General features: G+C 41.2%; 1 protein-coding gene across 1 annotated transcript in view; it reads left to right on the forward strand.

Annotated features, from left to right (window-relative positions):
* Positions 1-12,943, forward strand: part of LOC117217280 — a 158,686-nt gene that overhangs the window by 48,684 nt on the left and 97,059 nt on the right. The window contains exon 3 of the mRNA XM_033464783.1: positions 12,024-12,138. Coding sequence (XP_033320674.1) covers positions 12,024-12,138 — 115 coding nt within the window. The remainder of the gene's footprint in view (positions 1-12,023; positions 12,139-12,943) is intronic.

A 12,943-nucleotide genomic window follows, 5' to 3' on the forward strand; every position in this document is an offset into this window, starting at 1 on the left:
GGATTTATAGTCCGATGACAGTTCTACTTCGATTAAGTGGCAATTCCGATATTCGTTGACGCTTAACCCAATTCCGGAACAGTCCTTGTTGAACTATGAATGAGGAATTTATCACTGGATGCTCCGGATTTTCTTCTTAAATTTTATTGCATTTGAGAAATTGAATTACCGAAGAACGAAAATCATTTGAAGACGCATTTTACGAATATGTGCTGTGTCGTATACGAAACATTCCGGGATCTCAAGACCGCTGTAACGAGATGCGATGTAATGAGATAATGATCATGTTAACAAAGTTTCAAACAAATTTAAAAATGTAGAGAGGAGCTATAAAATATTTAATGTAAGCATATATTTCGCAGAGACGCATTACTCATAAAAGTTTTCAGTGGTAAATGTTCAAATACTGCCGTGAGACTGTGGCGGACGTTAACATTTTTTAATTCCGATAACAACTAGTACTCTAATGCAAACTTTTTATTCTCGCACATTCCTAAATCAAGCAAGAGATTATGTCAACCCCGTGTCACAATGAATCATTGATCCACTTTACTTCCCTTCGTTCGAAAAAAAAAAAAAAAAAAAGGAAAAGAAAAGGAAGAAGTAGAAAAACAAACGAAACGTAATCTTTCACCGCAAATGTCAAAGAATCAGAGAATGTATCCGTGACGGATCAACGCGTCAAAAGTTAGCCAATTTCATGTGGAACTGTTCGGGAAAAGATCGAATTAGCGAAAGACTGAAATTTATCGGTCTGTCACGTGTGACCAACCAGATTCGGTGTCTCCACCGTTCCACGTTGGTCATCATCAATCACGCGGATGACGAACAAACACATCGATCCACTACTTGTTTGCCAGGCCCTGTCCGGTTATTGAATTATTGACTTTCCTGAATCGGGTCACCTGTGTCAAGGATAGAATCAAAAAGTGCATCGATATCGCGCACGCATTCAACCGCATCCTTTTGAGAACAAACGTCGATGAATTAGAAATCGGGCGGTTAGAGCTTTTTAGATCGGAGGACGTTCCCTGCACCGTCATAAATTATTCGATGCCAACAACTTGCCCTTAAAAAAAACCACGGACTAACTGCGCTCGCGGTTTAATTCAAACGCGGCATCATACTCATCATGTCGCGTTCTGAGGCGTTAGTTTGTTTTTCAGTATAATATTTTAACCTAGTTGCATGCGTAGCTCGTCTGAATTTTCTGTAAAGAGGAAGCGAAATCGGTGGTTCGTGTGACGATCCCTTGGATTTTTGAAAGGGTACTGAGATAGGAGAAAATATTGATTTACGAAAATTCTACGTTAATCTTTCGATATCCATTTTTAGAATTCTTTGTAAAACTAAAGAATGTGAACGCAAGTGTAAGGAACGATGGATAATGACCGCTGGAAGCTTAATTCCAGCTATCTATAATTACGGTGTCGTATGTAAAGGGGGTCAGCAGTTCATGACGTGGCAAGTTATATTAATACACCGTTGATAATAAGGGTATTGACACGAAGTCATTATTCCTTTTTATCAAAGATATTTTAATCCTTCTTTGTCAGCATCTGCTAGCATTTCCAATATAAGGTCGGTGCTGAAAATAACACGCGAGAACTAGATTAATTATAACGATCAACAGCGTAAATAAAATAAATAAAATAAAAACTCGCACGAGTTCAAGTTAGAAGTATTTTACAGGAAACATTGCTAATTAAAATCATCGACCGATAAACGAGTACAAGGTAATGACCAGGTTTAGACACACCGGTAATTTCAGGTTACTGCATCGATTGACCAGTTAACAAGATTTAATTAATGCTTTCCGGCTGATCGATCGTCGCGTTTCGCTCTGGCCGGCCAGCTTGCGAATAACTCTTGTTTCGAAAGTGCATCGAGGCCAGAAAAAAAGTGTGTTCCAGGTTCGGTGAATTTTCTATCTTTAATGGCGAGCGGAAACAGAGTCGTGGCACAGTGAATAATGACTGGCCGTTCAATGGGAGCTTAATTCCACGTGTGCGTGATTGCGGAATAGTATGCCGTTGCAAATACACGTAGAGAGAGGGAGCCGGTGCTTTTTATCAAAAGCCTCGATGTATTAGCGGGACGCTGGCGCCATACGGTCGTCCTGAATTGTTCGACAAGTGGATGACTCCTGAATTATTATTCATTGTCCGGGCGAAATTACTGGAAATTTCACGCTTTGCTGAAATCTCTGCCAGCGGATAGCCTCCTCGCGCCCGAGCCTCGATTTTAATGTCGTTATCGGACGCAATCGTACCTACCGGATTTCATTCGAAGGAATCTGCAAATTCACTAGTCGACGCCCGTGTTAAATGTACTGCAAGTTTATGGTCCACGCGGACACTCCCTTGCTCGTCTTCGTAAATAGTTTGCATCCATTTCGAGGTTTCAGGGACGCGTTTGATCGTAGAGTATTTTCATGGTTTCTCGTTTGGAGTTTTATTAGTGGAGTTGCTCGAATTCAGATAACTTTACGAATTTCGAAGAAACTTCAACAGTCGGACTGCTTTATTTTTCATAGTTATAATTACGAAATTCGTTTCACCAATGTAAGATATTTGTGGTGATAAAACGGTGCACCAAGAGTGATATTAGAGTATTTCGAAAACTTTTTTGTAATTTGTTAAATGCATGATATTAGAGAAAAAATCTAGTGATATATTAATCAATAGACATTAATTGCCAAAACATTTTTCCAATTTTTTATACCTAACTGTAATAAGATGAAATATGATGATCTCAGATCAGATAGATTCGAATTCTGTAGCGAGCAAATTGATCCATCGAATGTATACCGTGTGTCATTTCGTTGCGAGTTTCATAACAGATATTTCAACGTTTTTAATTCCGACGTTGCGTCTTTTTGCCGTTCCTTTTTTACGCGGCTCGAAGCGGAACGATCCTGGAAATTAATGGGACGGTAGTGAGCCACGACATTTAAATGCGGCATAAAAATTCACCTGCTGCACCACACAGTGGTTGCACCTGTATTCATAAGGTTGTTGCGAACGAATCGTGAAACTTACAGATTAATAGGGGGCATTTAAACATTCCCGTAAATTACCCAGTGTGATATAATTTTCCAGGTACGAGGCAACGAGTGCTTAGCACACTCGAACGGTATTGTTTTCATTTTCCTGAGTGCAAAATTTTTTATTACTTTTGAGAACGGTAGCTAAATCATCTGAACTTTCGTCGATAAGCGGATCGTGTAGGTTGTCAAGTATCCGTTTCGACAAAACTTTGCAGATTTACGAATCCCATCAATTTTTAATAATATTTTCTATATATTATGATCTGCTTAATAGCAGCTCATACATCAAGTGGACCTTGATTTTCACTAGAGACAAGAGTTCATAGTTAGAAATGATAGTAACCTTGGAAAATTTGTATTTTCGAATTACTGTTCTACATCATGAAAATTATACGACGTCCGTTTCTTAATGGTCACCGCACTGTCTAGAACGAATAACGTTAGAAGTGCTGAACAAAGGTGATTAAGGATTGTATATGAATGCAGCCTGGCGCATAATAATTCTGAACGATCCTTTACTGCGGCGCTAAATGTTTCGCAGAGCGTCGACCTCGACGTTGTTTTCGAATCGAAGGTTAAAGAGACGTGATCTAAAATTGTAATTACATGTAATACGTAAAGCCAATCAAGAGAATGGGCAGGCAATGGAGGAATAATATTACACCTGTAGCTAATGATCAGATACAAAATTTTACACCTTTGTCATCGTAAAATAAAATCGAAAAATTAAACAATTGTTCAGTCCATACTAAGGCTTTGGAAATTTTTCAAGAAATCTCTTCTTCGATGGTAGCGTTACGTCTTTTCAATCCAGCGGAAGAGCTGCAGGTCCCGATAGATTGGCTTTAAATCCGCGCGCCTTATTCCCGGACACGCTATAGAGAACACTCGATGCAAGTTTCCAGCAGGTGCAGTGTTCGGGCAACGATTCCTTTATCGCCGGGCTTTTTCATCAGAATTACAAACAATCGGTCCCGAGTATGCTTTTTAATCCGACCCAATAAAACAATCGAGCGTTCCGAGTCTTCTTGACTCTTCTCTTTCTTCCTCTCTATCTCCTCTTCTTTCTTTCACTTCCCGTCTATTCTGCGACTGCCGCGTCTTCAAGTCGATGAGGTCACAGAGAAATCCTCACCCTCCTCGATGTCCCTCTTTATCCCTCTGCTCGTTGCAGTTCCAGCCCTCTTTGTGCGCTTCCCAAACCCTCCTCTCTTTCGCTCTTTCGCTCTTCCGCGGCTCTTCCCGTTCTTTCAGTTCTTCTTCGTTACTCCCGTGGGAACACCGGCAGCGATGCTCGACCTTCGTCTCTTTTTAAAACAATCGAGCCTCGTAAACAACGTCATTCCCAGCTCTTTGTTTTGGCCGGCCATCTTGCCGCTTCAGGGGAAGAGAATGACTGAACTCGGTGAGCGTTCTCTCGCTGCGTCGACGATTATTTTTACCGCGCTCTGCTTCGAATAATCCAGTCCTCGTGGGGCTTCGTTGCTTTTACCTGAAAGTAATCTATTTGTTCTCGTCGGTGGCAATTTTGGCTCGATGCTTCGAAAGCAATTGCGTTTATTATACATCACGCTTAATGATCAAGCTACTTCGTTAATGCTAAGTACGTACTATGTATTTGCCAACCATGCAAAACGTTTCGCAACGTTTTCAGAGCTACATTTAAATCGTGAACGAACCGCGAGTTGTAATTTCCTTTTCTATTGTCATGAACATAGAACACTTGCTTGCAAGATATAATCAATTTTCAGTAGATCTTCAACGAAACTCTTATTTGGAGTTCTCAGAATTTCGAAGAACGTCGGACGCCAGAGAGCGCGTTACTCGAGGTAGAAGAGTATTTGTACTTGACAGACGAGCCTCTTTCTGACGCTACTTGGCAGGCTTACGATTTCGTCCCCGCAATCCATTTCCTTGTAGAAGCTTTCCAGTCCCTTTCTTCCTTGCTGTACCTGCGGCATAAAAAGCCACGAAATCCTATAAAGCTCGAAAGAGTAGGCGGTAGAATGAAAAGCTCTTAGCATGTCGGCATCTGTTACAATCCGACGTACTTGCCGGACTATAAATGGACCTTGACAATTTAAGAGGGTCCTGCAATCGGGCGAAACAAAATTATTTGCTGCGATACCCATCCATGGTAACTCGAGGCGAAAAAGTTTCACCACGCCCCGGTAAAATTGTAATAGCAGTGATGAAACAAACGTCGACGTGTCGTAAATCTAATAAAACGAATGGGACCTTTGCGACTTGCTTTAGAATTTCCCTGAAAAATGTTCCTAAAAAACATAGACGATTTTCTTGTTTCCATTCAATATTGTTTTATTCGATTCCTTTGTAATATATAATATATATTACTCACAGCTAAAATATTTCGTTGGTTGATAGTATTCGGTATTTGCATTTTTATCTTGAGTATAGCGTAACCTTGTAAGAAACGAAGGAGCATAGGGAATTTTCGGAAAAGATTTTATAATAAGAATATTTCTGTCGACACGTACGTAGAAAGTATTCGGGATTAATATGTTTGAGCCTCGTTTATAAGTAATTTCGAGTCGACGCAACGCTGAGAACGGACGAGGCATTAAGTCGAAGGGTGAGGAGCAGAATCGAGGGTGAGAAGCGAGCGATAATGGCGGTTATGGAGGGTGAGGGCGGAGAGACTCAGCGATCCCACTTTCGAAGACACGCCGTGCAGAGTGACGAGAAGGCATGAAGACGCGAAAACGCCCGATGAATACTTAACGTCCTCTTCGGTGTCCCTGAAGAACTGCGTGGTGAAACGCTTTTGATCCCTGGAACCGTCCTTTTCCTGTCAACGCGAAAAATAAGAAACCATTTTTCGTCATTAACTTGCGGATACCATTCTGTCACGTACCATGCTAATGCCCGGCTTCGTAACGACGAAACTTTAATGAAACGTTGAGTAATAGTTCCGATATTGTTGCTGCCACGTGGATTTAATGCCATTCGAAACTTTAATGCGAGAGGAAGGATTTAAGATTTAGGTTCGCATTCACAATCTTTTTTAATGCGTTCTATCAGTCACAGTACACCTGGGAAGGTCTCTACATGCTCAACACAGATTCTTTTCATCCGCTGCAAAATTTCTATGCGAGATCATGCATCCCCGATTCCTGTGTATGAATTTTTATCGCTTCTATAAAGTTTCTCGCATAGAAAGAAAGAAATTTTGTTCGGTTTAAGCGATCAAAGCATACGATTAAGCATACAAATTGCTGCGGAAGGTGTCATTTTCGGCTAAAATACGCGCAACAAGGAGAAACTTCGTCCTTTAAGAAATAAGTTTCACTCCAGCGACGCCTTTACGTAACTGGCGAATAGCAAAGACCGGAGGAAGTCTGATGACGACGGGTTGGAGAGGAAAGAGACGGTCGTCAAGGGTGTGTGTGGTTGAATAGCGAGTAAGGCGCCAGGAGAACAACAAACCGCCACGAGACCGCGATGGCTGACGCTCCGCTCTAATGGCACCACTCAAGATGCAATATCGCTGCATGAATATTATATAGCATCCACACGACCAGCATCTGCCAGATACTCGCGTCTTTACAGCCATCTTAGACGGTCGTATCGTCGCGGAGGTCCGTGTATCAGTAGAGGTTGGCACATCGAGAGACGAGTATACGTGTGTCTCGACACGGGGTGGCTGCCGCTTTCTCGGCTACAGCCGCCTGTACCCACGTTTCTACGTATGTACCAGGGACTCCACTTAGCTTGAAAAGCTATGATTATTTCAAGGTGCACTCACAAAAATTGGCTGGCCTGCTGTGCGCTGGCTAGAATCGGCCTTCAAGGGGATCGTTCGTGCACCACCCTTTTCGGTGGTATGTTGCGCCTTTTCCAAACGTTGCTCTTGAAAGAACCGTCGGCCCTTTGATGCCAGATCGCCGGAACTTGGCTTAAAGAGGCCGCTTTCCGGTTAATGTTGGATATCGAGAATATCGGGATTTTGACGTTTCCCTCTTCGATGATACCATTGCTACCACGATATGGCTGTTCGCGTTGGTTATTTGTTGCTTCAAAATCCTTCGTACCTGTCCATTTTTCAATGCTTTCGAATATCGATTGTGAACGATGAAAGCTTTGAATTGACGATCGTACTGAGCAATCTTTTTTGCGGCTTTCGATACGGAAAATTGATCAAAGACAGAGTGCGTTTCGTGGATTATCGAAGCAAATGGTCCGTCGACGAATATAACCAAGGAAGATTTATATTACTGTGGAAAAATCTGGGATCGCCTGCTAGTACGAAGTATCATTTTGTTCTCTTTATGTAACTTTGTTGGATTCCTGCGAGATTTATCAGTTTCATGGGATTACCAGCTATTTCATGGAACTGGACGGTCCACGTTTTAAATTACGCCGGATGACACACCTGTCACCGGTCTAGCTAATTTGGATTTTCAAAAGCTTCATGAAAATCTACCCTCGTCCAGGCGTCACGCTGTAACACACGTGTGACGCGTTACACGGCCGAAATGTTGGCGAGGAAACCTCGTCCGGTATGTACGGCCACGTCTCGCGGGTGCAACGCATTCAATTAATTGTTAACATGATTCACGATCGCGCGGAGCTTCTGTAGAAATGAAGTGCATTTCAGTTACTTGTGCGAGTATTAATGGAACCCTTTAAAAGCACGTGCTTCCACAGAACGTTCTGTGAAATGTTCAGATTCAATGAATTCTCGTAAATCATAAGGAAAAGGAGATGTTCGAATGATTTTAGAAAAGTTGGCGAAACAGATTTTCGATTCAACTTAGGAAAAGCTTGAAAATAATAAAAAATTAGAATAATTCGTACGAGTTCGTTGATTTGTTTAACGCAGCCACGAGCTGGCGATTTAGTTTGTAATTAATAAAACGCGTCACCTGGCTCTGAAAGGCGGTAAGTCTTCTGGCTTGATGTTTTCACGTGGAAATGCTCTCGGAGGATCTTTCTCGGTAATGAATGAAGTTAGTTGAAAAGGGGGTGAAATTTTTGTTGGGACGTCTCGATTCACTGTCGCCCGTTACCGTTTCTTCAGATAAGAAGCATAACGGCAGGACCTATATTCCGTAATTTTACGTTTTAACATTTCATTCGAGCACGTTGTCGAGTGATACGGTGATTTCGAAGGATTCGAGTTAAAAGACGAGCTCGAACAGCCAAGTAAGCCAAATAAGATGCGAACGTGTCGAGTGTGAAACATTAACGAGGAGTAAACACGTAAAGAGACCGGCGTACGTAGATTGACGAATAAATAGATAGGTGCATGTACAAACATACATATAGCGGATGTAGGATTTCTGAATCAACAGAGAAGAAGCCATGGTCTGTCAAATTTCAACGAGGCTTTGGCAAACGGCATAGAATTGAATTTCACATTGTTTTTTGAAACTTATCCACATTCTTAACTTCCTGTCACGAAATAGGCGTCCGCATGTCTGACGCGTTTACAGCTCAAACAATTTTAAATTGCCTCGCGTGCGTCAGATGTGTGTAGTTTTCATAGTCGTTTATTCAACGTCGGGCCACGTATAAAGTTTTATTACATCACACAGTCCCCACAAAATACAGGAATATAATTTTGACGGTCACTTGCGCGTTTTTACACACGACGCGAAAATATTAATTTACTTAACGAAATTTATTTCACTTAAAATAAACCCATGCGCTCGTGCATCGCGTTTTCAATTCTACTTCATTTTTATGCGGGGATTAATGGGAACGGAACCAGGAAATGAATATCAACGTTTCGTCGTGCGCCTGCATAAATGTGAAACTCAAGAGGGAAACTCTACTCTCTTCCTCGAAATGTAATATTTCCAGCGTATGAGAAGAAAATTGTTATAATTTCTAGAAGAGTACTAATTACCGACCGTGTATTTTTGCCAGTTAACTTGAAACGTAATTGGAACAAAGGGAACTCAATTTTCAAAAACATGACTTTTCCCATTGCTATCATTAAATATAAACGATAGATGTATCTTGAAAGCCATAAGATAATATCACGGTGCTCGCTTCGATCTCTTGTTACGAAACGTACCTCTGTTGTCAGAATTTTCCATGCACCTATGAAGAGAGAGGAATTTTTTTTCATAATTTGCAAGCACCCTCGATTTATACAGGATAGCCTCATGGGTCTGATCTCGCCTCATTAACTGCGAATCAGCAGAACATAATACCGCCTGAAAAAAAGCGTCCAAGGTAGATAGAGCGACAGAGGAAGGATGAGGATGGGTGATGGTTGGAAAAAGAAGAAGGCGGGACAAGCGTGAGATAGAAAGGAGAGACAGGAGTAGAAAAAGAGGACACGACAGGAGGAAAGAGTGGAGGAAATTTCGGGACATGGAGTTATCAGGTGGGGACGTGGAAGAGGTAATAGCCTGTGAAGGGAGGAGAGCAGGAGGCGCGGAGATTGTAAAATCGATGAGGTTCTTTCGCGCTTGGCGCGAGTCAAGTTCCTTAGGGTACCTGACGTTTCCTCATTTCTTCCGAAGTCGTCGAACGTTACGGGGCCGCGAATTGCTCTCGGTTTTTTCCTCAGCTCGGCTTAAAACACGACAAATTCTCTCAACCCTTGGCCCGGAACCTGGTAACCAGAGGCCGGGGGAGGGGGTTGAGAAAGCTATTTCCCGCTGTAAAGCGAGCTGTCTGCAGTAAGTATAAACTCCGGAGCTCAAAGGTGCTCGAGGCGCCTTCGAAACTCGCCGACTAGAAGTTGCACCCCCATTTGAGGGCGAGTGTACGCGCGCGCGCGCCAACAATCGTGACCCCATCCCCTATGCCCATGGGATTCGGAAGTTTGCGTTTTCTTCGCCCAGCCCCCCTTCTTTTACCGTCTTTCCTCGCCTCCACGCCGAGTCGCTCCCGTCGAGGGAATTTTTTTAAAAGCGGCGAACAATTTGAGATAATGGTTTGGTAGAGATGGATTTATGTTCGCCGGCTGCGAGAGCCTGTTATAATTCACTTTTCCGGGAATTTATGGACCAACCTTTTTGCAGATTGGTATTATGTTTTGTACCTGTCCGCGCTCTCTTGTGGTTTCATTACAGTGATTGGAACGATCAGTGAACTGCCATTCAATCAGGTTGGTCGATTGATATTTTTTTCATCGTTATCGTGTGTGACGGCTTAAGCAAATACAGCTGCTTATTGTCTCTTCGCAGCTTTCTTCCGCTCCGTTGGAATTTACATTCATTTCTGAATGCTGAATTTATTCTACCCTGTCATAATAAGCATCTTTTCTGGAATTACATGTATGTGTAACACTAATCCTTTAATAACAACGCGAAACTTAAGCACTACGCGAAACTACCAACTACAGTGTAGCTGCATTATTCCGTTAAGTTTTCGTTCTTCTCGTACTTCTTGTTGTTTCAGTCGGTATTTGTTGAAGTAGAAGTGGTTTCCACTGTTCGTAGTTTCTATGTAGTACTGGATTTAGCAGTACACCGTTTTGGAATCGGAATCTGAGACATTACCTTTCTGTTTGTCACGTAAAGGATCGGAAAGAGCAAATCAAATTTGAAACAAAAATCTTCTTTTATTATTAATGGAAAAAGGATTACGCCTTGATGAAGGCGTATTGTGTATATGTCATTAATAAAGAGAAAATTTATACCTCGCTTTACGACGCTGGCTTTAGTAACTCTTTGGATTAGAGACATTTCAAAAAAAGGAAAGGTATTGTAGGAGATATATTAAAAGCGAAAAAATTGTTTAATTTTACTATTCAAGAAAGGAAGAAGTATTGTGCCTTGATGAAAATTTATCATAGACGAAGAAAGCCTTCATCGCTTCTTTTACAACACGGCATTCTATCTTCTTCCCTTGTCAGTAGCTCTTTGCGCTGCAGTTGCTTGAATCCCTATTCCCTTCGGGAATTTAAGAACAAGAGCCTTCGCGCAAGAAACCTCCCTCTCTTTCTGCGTCCTTTGATACGCTCGCTTGTTTCTAGATTTCAGATTTCTACAAGGTGAATATCGTACTGTTCGCGGTCTTCTTGATGCTCGTGGGACTTTTATCTCATTCAATCCATAGAATTACACATTTTGTTATAAAACACCGTACCGGCTTGAACGATTACCTTCGATGTCTCGTGATAAAACAACAGGACGTCGATATCCGAATTAAAGAAAATTCTATAACAGCCGATCACCGTTAAATTCCGAAAACACCAATTAAATTTCCCGGTTGCTGCTTTCACTTTTTATCAAAGCGTAAAACGCAGCAGCCCGCGAAACGCAAATACAAACGCGGTACCGCATTGATCCGCTATCGAGAATCGAATCGATCCGCGCTGGTTCCGGTTTAACGGCGAATCGAGGATCGACGCGGTGCCATGCACCCGTCGTTATAATAAATTTACGCTCGATACTCGTCCGCGCAGGGCTAGGATACGCGATATTCATATTTATTTATGAGGAATGTACGCGACCCTATTGATTTTTCGACCTTAACGCCGTCGGCTCGTTATTCGAGCGCCACCCTTTCAGCCTTTCACGCGGTTCCACGGCCGAACAAAGTGAGCCTGGCATAGCCGGCACAAGTCCAAAACGGCATGATGTTCAATTTCGCGGAGCATGATTTAAATATTAAATTAACAGAGGCGCGAGCTGTACGGGAAAAATTATTGCATGTCGGAAGAAATAAATAAATAAACACCGGTTTCTTAGCAGACAGGCTACGTGTTTCTGAACGTATCGTCGCAACCCGTCGGATAAAACCAGATTGAAAGTTTGCAGCGGAAAATGCGATGAAAAAGATCGAAATGTAAAATATTTTGAAATAAATCGAAAGAAATTTCCATTGTTGTACAATAGAACTGAGTTATATCCTGACAAATATTAAATTTCAATTATCTTCCGTCGATATCGCTTCGAATGTTTATTGTAGATAATTTAAAATTAAATTTAAAGCCTGAAATGAATGATTGTGTGTATCGATTTTCAATAAAACCGAATAATTCTTTCAGCTATTTCTACACCGCCCTGTTCGTATGTAAAATACAATAGCCTGGAGGATATACTGTCACAGGATTTAGGATTCACTCAACTGGAGTTCACCCCTACCGTCGTATCGAAAATGAGGTAAGAGTTGATTAACCTGCGACATGCATGTGTTATTAGGTTATCATAAACAGGCCTATTATAAACCTTTTTACGCCGACGCTTCATTTTTATCGACGTTAAATCAACCCTTTCGCTCTTACCGATTTATATATACACTCTCTTTAAATAGTAACGATGTCGTCGGAGCACGCATGATGGAAAATGTTTTTTGAAAGAGAAGATTGTTTGCGGATGAAATTTATTGGAAAACAATCATCCTACATTTTATATACATGTATCAGAATTCTAATAATAGTGCTTTCTTCTTGCCGCAATAAATCAGAGATAGTAATATAGAAAAAATTGCAATTACGAGATGAATGAGAGCGTAGCGGAACTAAGTGTAAGTATTAAATTCGAAATTTGAATGTCGGAATATTCACTTACGTTACTGACAAATTACAAAGCGTATCGTTAATTTAGTATTTAATAAGCTAATATAATCAACGCTGAAGCATTATTTGAGTTCAATCGAGCCAATAAATTATCATTTATCAGCGTAGACTTCTCTTTTTCAAATACTCTCTATTTCAACAAAAGTAAAGCAGGAAATTGTAATTATTACAATGTAATTATTTACAACAGATTAAATAAATTCATACGATCGATATCTATGTAAATATATTAGGATATTCGATTCGCCAAAAAATCTTCGTCGATTTCGTTAACAGCGTTCGCAACAACTCAATCAGTACTGAATCATCGTCGCCAAATTTCTTGCCTTGACAAATTCGCTTACATCGTAGAATTAGAAATTTCCGAAATATTTTGAGCGATGAACCGT

This window comes from Bombus bifarius, unplaced genomic scaffold (assembly GCF_011952205.1).
Source record: "Bombus bifarius isolate JDL3187 unplaced genomic scaffold, Bbif_JDL3187 scf7180000007975, whole genome shotgun sequence".
Taxonomy (NCBI): Eukaryota; Metazoa; Arthropoda; class Insecta; order Hymenoptera; family Apidae; genus Bombus; species Bombus bifarius.